The 15740-nt window shown below is 35.1% G+C and overlaps 1 protein-coding gene across 1 annotated transcript; it reads right to left on the bottom strand.

Moving 5' to 3' along the window:
* Nucleotides 1–4393: 4393 nt before the first annotated feature.
* Nucleotides 4394–6547, bottom strand: LOC143535858 (uncharacterized). The gene is made up of 5 exons (XM_077029995.1): nt 6235–6547; nt 6038–6136; nt 5413–5599; nt 4983–5084; nt 4394–4643 (listed from the first exon to the last, which is right to left on the bottom strand). Exons 1-5 carry the CDS (start codon nt 6442–6444, stop codon nt 4585–4587), a joined length of 657 nt encoding a protein of 218 aa, XP_076886110.1. The 5' UTR covers nt 6445–6547; the 3' UTR covers nt 4394–4584.
* Nucleotides 6548–15740: the final 9193 nt, after the last annotated feature.

The following is a 15740-nucleotide window of genomic DNA, read 5'->3' as shown; positions in this document are numbered from 1 at the left end:
ATTCTTAAAAGAAAATGAGTTTTTTAAATCATAGCATATAATTTGGGACGTGTCGGTGGGCTCAGCTCTTTAGTTGGTATAGACAATACATGTTTGACTTTAACTGATTCTTAAAATTGCTTGAACTTTAGTGGGATGCGTTAAAATAGTTTCAGGATGAAAGTCTGGGCAATACTCAAGCCTCATGTTTGATTTGATTGCTAAATTTTTATGAAAATCTGAATGCTGAAATACGATGCTTGGGTAGGTTTAACGTTAGGGTATACTAGTTAGCCCGTGATATAAACATAAAAAAACATACTTGTAGCTTTAGTGGTAGACACTTCATCGGTGTATGGTGTTTTAACTTTAAATCTTGTATTGATGGGATGCTCCAGGATTCAGAGACTATGGGTCGGTATACGGTATTTCATCTGGGTATTCGCATCGCCTAAGTGGATTTGTGAATATTTAAATAAGCTAAAATTAGCAAACCCGCAATTTATTGCCAAGTCATAAGTCATAAAACTTGATCACTCGTGCTTTAAAGTATAAATTACATTACTGACTTGATCAAACCACGCTGTTAGCCGTATGAGGTCTCCTTTCTCGCGTCCTATTACCATTAAGAAACGGACCACAAGGCTCACGTCATATGTACACATGCAGATGATTTGTGTATACTCACCGATGGTGATGGTCCTTGGGTATTGCTTGATAACATGGGTATACCATGTATTGGGGAACACTAGCTAGTTAGTTCTTAATTGCATTTAACCGAGTTTCTAAGTGGCTGCCTAGTACACCTTAATGCTTAAACTTAGATGTATAAACAATATCCTTGATCGTCTCGGTTTTGCTTAAATGATATAATTTGTTTTATTTAGTTAGATATGAGGTTTAAGTCAACTTGGGGTGGTTCCGGGTCGGTAAAACCGAGCAAAAGAAAAAATATATTTATTAATTTTGGTATCCACTAGTTCATATAAACTTAAAAACCGTCACATGTTATTTGTCTCGTTGCGTATGGAAAGGGCATGGGTTTAAAGTGGACCAACACACTTGCAATCGTGGTTAATGTTTTGATAATGTTTTTGAATATTGAAAAAAATCAACAGTTGATTTGCTACTATATATCGGTTATGATCCTATGCATACTTCTTTTTCAGGGACAAAAAGAGTTTAAGTGTGGTAATGTTTGATGTGATGTGAAACACACATTTTTCCTTGCTAGTTTCTATGTCGTTTTGCGCTTAAACGTTAACGAATATCATTTGTTTTTGCAAAAATTTACATGTTTGTGTATGTGATAGGTCCCATGTTGAAGAGAGCGAAAAAACGAGTTTAAGGAAGAAGAAAGCAGCTCAAACGGGATTCGGATGAAGCCGGTAAGCGCGTTTGAAGATAAGCGAGTCAGAAAACAGAAAGCCAGCCAAGTGACCTGGCCACGCCGCGCGGCCACATAGGCCTTGATGGTCAGGTAGCGCGGTGCCCTAGGGGCTGCCCAGACCTTTGACTTTCGTTGACCACAACTATTTTGTCTTTTGTGGGCTTGTTTTGGACCTAGTTTGGCTTGTTAATCAAGTTTAACTAATCTATTTAAACCCTAAAACCCTAGGAACGAAAAATAGATCATTCCATCCGACCCACATCAGCTTGATACGAGTTTACGAAGAGGAGAAGATGCCAGTTCGGAGTTTCATCAACCGATTGTCGGTTTTGCCTATTTTAACGTTTGTGAGTTCGTTTTTGAGTTTTAGACTTTGAAACAAGTTCCAATCAGTCTGTAAATGGATACTTTGAGCTTAATTATGATTATTATCTGTTTTTCATTCATTAAGCTTGTTTGAATCATCTAGGTTTGATGTTTAACGGTTTGAATTAACTAGTTTAGGGTGCTTAACAAGTGGTTGATTGTTTTTCTATTGTAAAGTTCATATTTTGTGAGATTATTCCATGTATAACCGCTGCCATAGACGTATCTCAGGTTGCATGTGCCCCGTGTGGTTGATTATTGCATGAATTAGTTTCGTGTTGGCGTTAATTGCATGTTTTGGTTAATACTTTGTGTATTGGTTGATTGTGGTAGGCATGGTTTCTGTTTCCTGGATCATTAAAGTCAGTAGGTTCACCACCTTTGAGTTGGATCAAAACCTTAGGTGTCGGCTTATCTTGCTAGTTAGTTCATCGGGTTAGTCGTTGCGAGACCAAGTGCGGTTTTCCCATTGTCGGCTAGGTTAAGTTTGTAAGTTGAGTTATTTTGTCCTTAGTATTGAATCACCCTATTCTCCTAGGTTTGTAATTATCTTGGTTTGTAATTAGCCCGAGCCTTAGTGAGATCTGTAACTTAGACATGGACCAACTGATGAGTTATTAGGGTACGTAGATTAACAACCATGAAATAAAAGCTATCTAGACATCGTTAGGGTTTTCTGGTAAAACTAACCGTTGGGACCTAGTTGCCTTAACCTCACCTATGTTAGCCAATCTTTAGAACCCTAGTTTCAACCACATGTTAGCACCCATGTCATCTTATAGCCGTTAAGTCATCCTACCTAGGTGATTCGTTTTCTTTTTATCGTTAGTTCCATTAAATTTCACCGTTAGTTAAGTTAAGTTAGTTAAGATGTGTTAGTTTAAATATATAAGATTAAGAAATATATTATTTAGACAGGACTTATAGATTATGGTTAATTATCTGAGCCGTTCTCACGTGTCTTTGTGATCGACATCCGGACTTCCATTAGATTGTGCTGCTAAGCGACCGGTACACTTGCCGTTTGGGTGAAGGTTAGTTAGGATTGTTTGGTTTTATAAATTTAATACTTAGTGTTGAATTACGAGAATTAGTTATTAATATTTATATATAATTTTTCACATATCAGGGTAGTTTGGTAATTTTAATTACATGGAGTTTGATCAAATATTTTTCATTTCCTTTCTCTTATTCTTTCCAATTTGGAAAATACACTCAATTTGCTTCATCTTTCTTTTCCTTCTTCTTGTTTTCTCTTAAAAAAAAGCCTCTGGAACACCATATTTTCCTGATCTCCTCCATTCTTTTCCTTTCCATCCATAAATTAGACTCCGGAATAGAGTGTTATAGTAATCATTGTCATCTATCCTTTTCGTATAAGACACCAATCGAACAATGAGACATGGATAAGATCAATCTCATATGGCGTTAAATTATTATCATTTTCGTTCTCGAATCAAAGTGGTCCAATCAAACATACAGTAAGTTTTGGTGATGCCTCACACTTTACAAGTTTGAATCAACGAAGGCGCCAAGATGTCTAAATGTTACATATCATGAAAGAGTACAGAATCCCATCATGATTACATACAACTCCCACTGAACTTCAGAATATTCTCAACCAATGCCTTTATAGCCGGGAGTTACGGGACAACGGTTGACACTGATCAAAGAACAACCTTTAGTAAATGAAAGTTCTAATATGTATCTCAGGTCTAAGGATACTAAATGAGTATACCAATATCAAAACATCTTATGACTAAGATCCATGAAGATGATTTGATGCGAGTTACATCCAATGTTATTAGTTACATCCAACTTTATCACAACGGTTTAACATTAAAACCCGGTTTTATAAAATTGGTTTCATAATTATTAATCATATTAATAAATGAATACGCATCGGAATACAAAACAAGTAAGTATAACTAAGGAGCCATGTAACGTTCGCTATCAAATTCATCCCCAAAGAACAAACTTTGAAATATACTATCATTATAAAAATTGTTACCCTTTTTATTCTATTTCAAAATTATCGTTTTATATTTCTTTCCAAACTTTGTTTATTTATGCTATCAAAGTTTATTCTTACTTTAAAACACATCTTATTATCGCGTACTTTATCCAGTGGCAGAGCCACACTATGGTCACTGGGTTGGGCAAAACCCAGTCTTTTTTTGGTTTTATAATAACTTGTGGTGTTGAATCAACGAGTGAACTCATTTTCGGATTCATTTTGACCAACTCTTTTCCAATGATAGGTATTTATTTCAAAGAATAACCAAAACAGTCACGTAAACCATCACCGCCGACAAAACTAATAATGAATCCGCGAGTTTCGTCGATGGTTGATGCAGATTCGTCGGATCCATTATCAGTTTCGTCTGCGGCTAAAAATCCGCCGATCCATTATCAATTCCATCTGCGGCGAAGGTTTAGGTAGCTACTTTGGGTATTCTTTGCATGGCTATTTTGGTCATTTTCCCCAAAATAAAAACTCAATAGCTATTCAAAAATTTCACTAAAGTTGTTACAAATCTCATCATTTACTATTAAGCCCAAAATAAGTTGGTAATATAGTATTTCATATGTGAACAGAACAAAATATAATGATATGGCTTTGCCTTAAGTGATACGATTAACATCAAAATCTTATTTATCATAGCACATTTTAGACCCCCTTAGCTTAGCTATGAAGTTCTAATAAAAGATATAACAAATTCATTATATAATAATTATATGAATACAAAATATCTACAATTATTTGAAGCGAGGCGAGAATTACAAACCGATAAATATTTTTATCTTGGGGAATTAAAGTCGTTCTAGTATAATCTTTGTCCGAGGCATTAAGCCAGATCTTGAATTTTGGTAATGAAGTTGCAGAAGATCTCCATGCTTTTATCATCTGTGTCATAGCCAATAACTTGAGTTACTTATGAAAGCTTATTGCTACAAAAACTAAGTAATTAAATTCCATATAAACTCCGAATTGTTTAATCTTGGTAGACATTAAAAAACAGAAACATTGTGACAGTGATAGAAAGACAACTTAGATTTGAATAAATACCATTGATTATTAGCAAGTGAGCAACAACAATTATTAATTACACAAATACCACACATGGGCATCAAATTACTTTAAATTTCTCTCTAATAGGGGTATCCATGGCTCAGTTTAAAACTATAAAACCGTTCAACCCAGTCAAAATCTAAAACTGAATCCAGTTATACTTATTAAACATACCTAGCCTTGGTATGGTATGTCCTTTGGGATGATGGACGACAACAGGGTCCACGAACGATTCTAATAGAGCTATGCTCTCCTTCTTCAAGAAATCTGTCTCTCCTGTACGTGTTTTCATAAGAAATATACACTTCAGTTCATTGAGGATATTATTAATCTAGACTCAAGAAAAACTCGAAGGTGTCAAGTTTCGACCTATTTACTTAAAATGAGTCAGTTACGGTTGTGACATGTTTTTCAAATAAATAAGTAGGTTTTTAAGATCTCGCTAACCATGGAATATATATAACTATGTTACTGATGATAGTGATACTAAAACAATGTTGTTAAAAGTAGATCAGACCGACACATTAAGTCGGTTCAATTATAGAAACATTGATTTAATATGTAATCCAATAGAGACTAGAGAGACATGATATACTATGCATACCAATAAGGTGCAGAGATGGTGTAGTGTTGGGAGTTGAAAAGGAAGCAGATGCAAGTTTAGGGATCCCAAACTCTGAACCACCAAATTTAGCCCCGGATATTATTATTACAAACTTCACCTTTGGAACCTTTGTTAGGGCCACTCCTTCTCTTTGCATCCCAGGTATTGATGCCGTTAATATCGCCCCCTTGTTTTTTATTCCACACACCAGCAAAACAAACATTTATCAATACGTGTATGCAAATTATAATTGGACTTACGTAATCAAAACTAGAATTCACTGGTCGATAATAATGCATACTAGTAATTTGCTTAATCACTCTCATAATTTTCACTTTCACTTTCATGTACAATCTCCCTCTGATAAAAAGTAACTCCATTTAGCTAGACTTGATGAATTAGTTATATCATGTTAGAAGGTTGTAAACTGTACAAAAAAACATAAATTTAAGTTATGGACGTGTTAAGTAACTTATACATTAAGTAGTGTGGGATTATTTTCACCAACCAAATTGTCTGTCAATATTGATTATTATCGATCAAGTATTTAATCCAATTTATATCAATACTTATATATTATATAAAAAAACTATAATAACACAAAAAAGAAACAACTTTCAGAAACCTGGGAAAAACCAAGAACACCATCAAAAGGGCCATGAGTCAGCATAAACTCTTGAATTTTTTCAAGACATTCTTCAAAGTTATAGTACTCCTTAAATTCCTACGCCAATATATATAAATATATATAATCAATGATATTAATTATTTCTAAATAACTGAAATAAAAGTAAAAGTATAACCAAAGAAAACTAGGAAGACCTGGTCAGACTGGAACCATTCGTAAAAAGGAGGTTCAAAGATTCCATCAACATCGGATTTGCCTCTAGCCGGGTATGGACCATCCATGTAAACCAGGTCCAGCTTCTGCAACAATGGTTGGGGCCATCTTTCTACTAGTTTTTGAAGTATCACACCACTTGTTCTAAACCCATGAAGACACAAAACTTTGAGTCTCTTGTTGTTCTCCATTGCTAAATTAGATCTGAAGCTAAAGCTTCATGTATCGTATTCAGAATTGAATCATAATGACACTATAATGAATCAAGTTGCAATTCATGGGTCCAGCTATTAAATTTTGAGCATTGAAGACACGTTTTTTTTTCTTCCTTTTTTTAAGTGAAGATAGGTGGGCTGGGGAACGTACATAAGTAATATATTATGAAACCAGATTTGTCATTGATTCGATAGCACTACCCGATTTTTTTAAAATATATATTCTTGCTTGGTTGGTTAAATTTAATAGGATTGGTCTTTTAGAACAAAACTATATAATAAATTAGAGTAATTTTTACCAATTGGTATGGTGATGATTCATTGGCAAAGGCATTAAGGCAAAGCCTTTAGCATTTAAGTTTGGAAGAGGTAGTCTTGAGTTCAAGTCCCACAGACAAAAGGATTAAAAGAAATTTGTCATTAAAAATAAAATAAGGAAGAGAAATTTTTTAGAAGTGAGTAGTTAGCTACCTAAAAACGCAACACCAATAGAGGAATAGGTGAAATCCAGTGTTAAAAACAATATCCAATCAAGTAACCCAATAATTGATCCAATTGTTACATACAAGTCCAATAAGGAAGACTAAGGCGGAGCTTCAGCCATCTGCTAGCATTGTGGTTTGGAATTGATTCTTTATCAATAGCCCGCTCTTTCTTTGAACCTTGACAATGATCGACAAGAAATAGATATGTGAAACCATCTAAAGATGAAAAGAAGTTTAGTTACAAGAAGACTTCAAATGATAAATGCTATAGACGTGGTGATCCAAACCACTTTATGGGTGATTGTTCCAATCCACATAAAGACAACGAAAAAAACCTATATACTTCATTTTAGTTTTCTACTATAACATTCTAGGCGAATTCTGCATCAACAATGAACTATTAAGATTCTTGATTAATAAGTAAATGCCGACGTCTCTTACATCACCAACACATTTTGGGTTTAATTGTAAGGCCCCGTTACCGGTAGCCTTACTTTGGTGTTGGATTTACTCATAAACGCAGTTCTAAATATCAGAGTTAATAAAAACTTTCGCGGAATAATAAAACTTCAACCATGACATTTTACATAACCATCAAATCATGTCTTATAAAACATCCGTAGTCAATTAAAGCAAAACATAGTCTTTAAAACATCACAACATTTCTCCGAGATGCCAGTATCTTCGATTCCATGCCATGTGTCTTCAGTCACGCGAGCTGCCTCAACCTATTTGCCTGCGTGCATACTAAAAGTCAGCTGCGCTGAGTGAGTTCTAGTTAATTACATAACTTACTTTTCATACACATATACGTGCCCGAAGGTACGCATTACATACATATCATGATCAGCATTCGTCCATACACATTCATATCTAACCATACATTATAAAGGGCGTTTCACCCTACATACCTCGGATATTACTAGGATCCGGTACCTTCCATCCTCGGATATTATTAGGATCCGGTCACCCTTCATCCTCGGATATTATTAGGGTCCGGTCACCCTTCATCCTAGGATATTAGTAGGGTCCGGTACCCTTCATCCTCGGATATTATTAGGGTCCGGTACCCTTCATCCTCGGATATTATTAAGGTCCGGTACCCTTTCCTCCATCGCTTCATACTACATCTGTTCTTAAATACTCTTCCTGACAATACGTGTAATCTCCGAAGAGCGTTCACGTACCATTAACATATCATACGTACATTACGCATACATCATATATATTATACCTGTTCTTAGATACTTTTCCTAACAACACGTGCAATCTCCGAAGAGCGTTCATGTACCATTAACATATCATACGTACATTATGCATACATCATATATATTCATACATGCATTTTATCTTACATCATACATAGCAATCACATCTTTAGCTACCACTTGACGGTACATGCAATATCTGAAGATCGTTCACGCACCGTCAAGCAATCATCATACATACATCATACAAGGCATACACTTACCACTTGAGGTAAGTGTATTAACTATCACATCGAGTATGCACACAGCCCCGAAAACATAACAAGGAAGTGGGGCTATAAACTCACCTGAAGTCGGTTACGTTCACCGTTAATAGTATTCCTTTATTCAGTTGGGCACGGCTAACTGTATAATAATTTACATGCATCAATTAACTATTGCTACTCATATCATACATTTATCTTTATATAACCCGCAACGAACGGGGGTCCGGGGGCAGCGCCCCTGGCAGCGGGGTTCTAGGGGCGGCAGCCCCTAGCAGTTCGCTAACCCATTTCTTATAACGAATTAAGCCTAATTCGCTAGCCAATTCGTTATCTTTTGTGATCGGGTTCGCTATCTGATTCGTCTGATCAGCATCTGATTCGTCATCTGAATCTGACTTGATTCGTTAATCAGTTCGCTGTCCCAGTTCTTTAGCCCAATTCGCTATCTGACGTAGCGAACTGGATGAGCTAATTCGTTATCTCCTTTAGCGAACTGTCTATCACGAATCAGAAGCTGGTTCGTTGTCTCCTGCTTAGCGAATCACCTGGCGAATTGCTTCTAATTTGCTAATTACTCCTTAGCGAACTAGGGTTAGGTCAGAATGTCAGGGAACATTCCCTGACATCCTTACCTCGTACCTCTTTTCCGGCGCCGCCGCCGGAAGGTCGCCGGAAAAACGCTGATTCGCCCGAAAAACGAGTTTGGACTCGTTTTTCACCCCGTTCGATCCAGATCTGAGCTAGGGTGATCCCTAAGCTCATCTTAGGTTCGGTTTATACCCGAATCCACCCGAATCTCGTGACTTAAACGGTTTAACGGTGTCGGCTCGTCGTTTCGTGTTTATATCTAACGAGTTTAAGCTCATACAACAAAATACTATCATACCTTGGGTCGGGATCCGTTTCTTCTTCTATATTTCGGCTAGAGTGAGAGAGAAACTAGAGAGAGAGAGCTTAAGTGTGTGTTTTGGTGGTGTAAGGGATATGTGTAAATGAATGATTAAATGGGTAATTAATGGTTTATATAATTATTGATCATTGGCTTAAGCCCATGGTCTTTCCTTATTTCTTCCATAACCCAAATTCATAACCCATATCCATTTACCCAACACTAGCCCGACTCATAACAACTCATATTTCGTTTATTAACTGAAATCATAAAACAGGATGTTACATTAATGCTAGTGGACGAGAGAAGAACTAACCAAAAAACAAATCCATGAGCTCTTCATAAACATAAATCGGACGTAATACAACATGTGTGTAAATATAAAAATATAACAGTTTGTATGTATTATGTAAACACATATACACGTGTAGGACGACACACATGTAACATGTGTATAAAACTATGGTACGAGAGGCCGGATGCTACCTCTACATCTTGGTCGACGGTTCCATTAAAATAATTTAAATCAGGTCACGGAATAACATTGCCCAATTCATCCTTAAAATTAAAACAGGGGACAAAATGTTTCTAATCTCTTCATGGGCAAACTTGATAAGGGTGATAAAATTCTTTTTTAGATTGACACATGTTGCCGTCCAAACCTTAATTTAAAGGTTTCCTTCCCTATTATATTTCGTTTGGAACGTAAGAAAAGGTGCAGGTTAATGAAAAGGATGGCATCTAAATTTGGTCCAGGGATCCCTCGAATAATTTCTTGCTCAAATCGTTAACACTTTAAATTGTGGAAGAAGGTCATTCCTAAAACTTTTACAAATTCGAATGCACCAATTGGGTCCCCAATTAGTGTAACATTTTCTGTTGGAGTGCCGAAATGAGTTGTATTTCAACATTGTTGGCCCTTATAAAAGAAATATTCCAATGGGTTCCCAGTTATGTGTTCTCGGCGGTGATTTTTCTGAGACGACTGGCCACCTTTTCACTTCGTGCTTTATGGCCTCGGTGGTATGGCAGGGTTTTGGTTGGTGGTGTAAAATCAACCAAATTTTTTGAGCTTCACAAATGGGTTCGGATTGAAGTTGGGAAAAAAGAGACTTCAATGCATTATAACATGTTGGTGTATATGGAAGTCTAGAAATGAGATGACACTCACTTTTCAATCATAGAAGTCATTCCAGCAAAAATATTGGGAGACATCAAGGCGCTCGGCCTCCATAGGATAGGTCATCCCATAAATCTATACAGTGGTGAAGCTTAGGCTTAGTCACGGGGGTGATCGAAGTCACGGACTCAAAAAATTTCGGGTCGATGATTCGGTTCGGATCAGATCAAACTATATGACATCTATATATCTAATGTTTCTTCATTTAGTCAAACAATTGTTCTTATAATAAAAAAACAAAATAATTTTTTAACTAACAAAGACCTAAAATATTCATGATGATGCAAGAGGAAGGGTGAGTAGGGATAAGCAAATTCGGTATCGATACCGGTACCGAAATCGGTACAAATTTGGTACCGTCGGTACAGAATGATACCAAAGTTTTGAGTTTTGGTATCGATATATCTCAAATTTTATCTTCAATACCGGTATCGAACCGAATATTTTGGTATCGGTACCGGCAACGGTACGGTACCGATCTCATCCCTAAGGGTGAATACATAGAAGAAGAATTGCAAAGACCTAAAATATTTATAAAAACAAATCTTTTACCATTCGACTACTATTTTGTAACTTTTGTTTATAAGTATTGCGAAGTTTTAGAAAAAACAAACAAACGATGGGGTATTATATTTAAAAAAAAAATCAGTAGTGATCGGTAGTATATTGGAAAAATGCATCGGGGGTGACCGCTATTAATACCTATAAAAATTTTCGAGAAAAATCACAAAATTTACCATACTAACGGAGAGAACGGCAGTGACCGGGGCCACACCGGGTCCCCAAATAGCTTCACCCCTGAATCTATAGTCCGGAAAGATAGATGTGACTTCCCTTTCTTGTAACTATGTAATTTCTCGTGTATTGTTTTCCTTTGCATGTGTCTACTTTGGGGTTTCTAATATATTTTGTCTTTCTGAACAAAAAAAAAAGTTTGCTTTCACGTTACAACCCACGGTGAGTCATTGGGCATTTAATTAATTATCTAAATACATATGCATAACAAAGAATCTAAAATATTTAGTTGTATGTGTATGTTCATCAAGGTTCTTTTTTTGAATGATCAGAGTTTGCAATAATAGTTGAGAAATTTGTACATGACTGACTGAACTATGCAAAAACAAAATGCAGTTTACATATTAACCAGCTCATAATTGGTTATAACATACTAATTTGTTTATTGTTTGTTCAATACTTGATCTCGCACCTCCTGCTTTTGTTGTTAAAACCCATAATCAGAGATTTTACAGAAATCAATTTGTGACATAAAAATTGAAACTAAAGCACTGAACCCATATCAAATCAGGAATATGGATCAATTCCATATCATTTCCACAAATTTAAATTTATCTGTTAACTTTTTTTTGGTTGTCATGAACTGATCATTCAGCTTATTATGTCCATGTCAACAAAAATAGTACACACATCATCCGCATCAGCATGTAACTGGTTTCTAGGGTAAAAAGGACCTTTCAGTTAAAGATCATGACATTAACACCAGCACAATGTACATTTACAAATGCGTTAAATTCAATTCACCAAGGTATAAAGTGATATTTGCACCGGAAGAATGTTTCTAGTGAACTCAAGTGACTGGTTCAAAATCGGATACATTGAGAAAGACACGCTACGTACCTCACCATCACGAACACAACCTTCTATGCAAGATATCCTTCATTTTGGAAAGATCCGTTTGCAATTTGCCCTTTAACAATGGTTACAAAATATTGGAGAGATTGGTTGTGGTTTTGCCTGTGTGACAGGTCAAATTAATTGTTGGGTCCTTATAGGTTAGATGGAGTACTGTTGTAGTGTTGTGTGCTTATGATCTTTACCAGGGCCGTCCCTGAGAATGAGAAAAAAAAATTTAGGCCTCGTACGAGACAAAATTTGTGCCTCACCCTTATAATATAAACTCATTGGTTATATATCAAAAAACCACAATACGAGTGCTTTGAGGTAGTTTTAAAAAAAAAACTTATGTATACACGGCCCTTTGTCAGCCTTTGTGTCTCCCCCTCTAGCTACTTATTTTTACGTTTTTGGGCGCTGAAGAGGTATTTGAATCTGAGAACGGGAAAAACAAAATAATTAAAGTTTCAGTTATTGATGTTATGACACCAATGTTACATTTTGATTTGGCTTTATAAACCCATTGTCAAGTTTATTCAAAAACAATTTTAGAAAAATCACGTACAAGGTTGCTCGAGGTTTTGAAAATTCCATCAGAGTTTTTTCCAATAATGCCTCTAGACAAAGGTTAAATGAAAAAGGGGGGGAAATATTTGGATTAATTATACGGAAGACGTGTTATGCAGATATGTTATGCAGATACGATATATTAGTAAGCCACTAAGTTTGATTTGAGTTAATATTTATAATTAATGCTTGTGGTCCAATTTCTATCTCTACATCTAGGCCTTCTTCTTTGTTTAATCAAATTGGACTGGGCCTTAAATATTATATAAAAGCTACAAAAAAAATCTTTGGGCCCTTAAAACGTTTGAGCCTCGTGCAGTGGCCCGGACTGCACTGCCCAAGAACCGGGCTTGATCTTGACCTACTAACAATCGTGTCTATATCTTGAAAATGTTAGCGTGACTTAGGCAACTGATTAGGAATTTTGACAGAATTTGTTGATTTGTATTTTTGGTTGATTATGTGCTGGTTAGTTTGATTTTTAGTAGATTTTCTTTCTTAGTATGTACACATAGCTTCTAATGTTGCATTTTTATGTGTTCTTTTACGTTTAACTAATCTTACTACTCTGATAAATAACTACTATTATATGCCACTTGTCACACTCTCATCCATTCTCATACTTTTTAACCCATTTTCTAAAATATGAATCCTAGCTACATGGGTCATTACCCACCCACTTTTTATTGTTATTCCTACTATCTTTTATTCCAATCAAACTCTAGATCCCAAATTTCTCCCAACTCCATCACGAACTCCTAACTCCATCACGAACTATCGTCCATCTCCATGGCCTCCACCACCACCGGTGCCGGCAACGAAATAGCCCCTCTCCACGGCCGCCACCACCACCACTATCGCCCCTCTCCACGGCCATCGCCACCACCACTATCGCCCCTCTCCACGGCCACCACCACCACCACCACCACATCCTCTAGATATCGATAAATGCTTTTGAGGTACTGATAATTTGATGACGGAAGTACTGATAATAAGTATAATTGTTGATAAGTACTTATTTTATTGGACTTAATACCGGTGTTCCGCTTCATTTGAAGGTATATTATATACCTAATTATTATTATTATTCAACCTAATTACTCCATATGTCATGTTATGTGTTCTGTCATGCTACTAATTATGTGTTTATTGTTACTATGTTGTGTACAACTGCTGCTTGATTTAAAATCATAATCGGGGTGTTGTTGCAGTTCAGGTCATTAGGATATATATATATATATATATATATATATATATATATTACATATTATGATGCTACTTATAGGGGATTTTCCTCATACTAATAATATATGGTTGTTGAGGTACTGATAATATGATGATGGAACACGATTATATAATTAAATCAGAACATCATATGCTGTATGTTGATGATTTTGTTCAGTAGTGTGTTCGTTCAGTAGTATGTTCGTGAACTATTCTTTTGTCTAATAAAAGCTTAAAGAACGAACACGAACAAGGCTTCATTCGTTCAGTTTGGTAAGGTCATGTTTGTTCATTTATGTCCGATAACGTGTTCGTTCATTTACGTTCGTTATTTTACGTTTGTTAATGTGGAATTATTTATTCCACATCCTATTCTGGTTAAAGAAACTTCATTTACAGGTAAATGTTAGTCTTTTAATATAAAAGTTTTTGACCTTTTACTGCTTTACTCTTCATTGGTTAAAAGTTCTTTTCTTTTCTTTTTTATTATTACTATATTGAAGATTAAAATTCATATGTGTATGATAAAAGGTGCACTTTCAAGAAAAAAAAAGATCATGATGGCTCAGCTTATTTGCAAGAAGTTGATACAGAAGAAAATATTATATGGACTACATGATATGGAAGGAGTAGATATCATCATTGTAATTATTTCAGGTAAATACATATTTATTTACAAGTATACAACACCTTTTTCTATGTTTTTTTATTCACTTAAGTAATTATTATATTATTATAACAGGCTTGAGGGTGAAATGGACAAACTTGAAATAGAAGAAGCAGGTTTTATGAAATGTGTGAGTGTCCTTGATGTTGCTCTGCACAAGTTTTTCCTCTAAAGATTTACCAGTTTAAGAAAAGGTTAATTTAACATTAAAATTTAAATTCTGTCATTTTTGTATGTTTCTTGATGGATCTTTTTGGCAAAGTAATAGTCTTGTCGTAAAAAAACAAAGTTTTGTAGGTGTACCTGGTTGTTTTTATAAAAAGATGCGGACTTCTGTTTTTCTTAATTTTGCCGTATGCACTTGATGTGTGTATGTGTTAAATTTTTTGTGTTAGTCTAATATGTGTATTTGTATATGTTTCATCTCATTGAGCAATAATTTGAAATTTATGATGATTAATATGAATAGCGATATGGTACTAATGATGTGAGAAAATTGTTTGTTGTTTACTTTTTAAAACAATTTATTAGATGACAACATCATAATGTACATTGTCCTTTATCAACTCTTTATCATAGAGTTTACTGAATAATCGTTGACCGTTCAGGAGAAACAAGGACAACAAAAACAATTAAGAACGGTTTGGCTTACTTTTGACCTAAAAACATCCAAAATGAAATGTTTAGAGAGAAGGTAATGTGAACTCAGTTTCAAAGAAGATAAGAACATGGAGGCTAGGTTTGCTAAAGAAAGCTTTGAAGACATGTACTTAAAAGTAGGTCATGTCCTTAATGTGTGTTGCGTGTTGGTGGCTAAACTCTAAAATGCTAATAAACTGAAAAAAGAAGAATTTTATTATGTAAAATCATATTAATTCATAATAATCATATTATATAATTGTTTTTGTATGTTCAACATATGTACTTGATTAGCCTTATATTTTTAGTGTGTTAGCATTTAGTAAGAGTTGTGCATCTCATATGTTTTACTTTACGGGCTTTAACTATATATAGTTATTATCTTTAGCATAATTGTATTTAATTGAAAATGCTAGATAAGAAACAATTTTATAGTAAAAAAATAAGCGGGTTATGGGTCTCTCAAACCCATAGTTAAACGGGTAATAACATGTTAGTTATTTGTGAAACTATTT

Source organism: Bidens hawaiensis, unplaced genomic scaffold (genome assembly GCF_021521415.1).
Source record: "Bidens hawaiensis isolate Kalapana, Puna unplaced genomic scaffold, B.hawaiensis_p1.1 tig00010669_1, whole genome shotgun sequence".
NCBI classification, from domain to species: domain Eukaryota; kingdom Viridiplantae; phylum Streptophyta; class Magnoliopsida; order Asterales; family Asteraceae; genus Bidens; species Bidens hawaiensis.
This window is presented reverse-complemented; position numbering and strand designations above follow the sequence as displayed.

Bases quoted from the DNA above. Each gene is read 5' to 3' on its own strand.
- LOC143535858 (XM_077029995.1), bottom strand. From the start codon at position 6,444: ATGGAGAACAACAAGAGACTCAAAGTTTTGTGTCTTCATGGGTTTAGA. The intron at 5,600-6,037 runs GTTTCTGAAAGT...ATAAAAAACAAG, and splicing joins GTGTTCTTGGTTTTTCCCAG to GGGGCGATATTAACGGCATC. The intron at 4,644-4,982 runs GTATGTTTAATA...GCTATGACACAG, and splicing joins ACATACCATACCAAGGCTAG to ATGATAAAAGCATGGAGATC.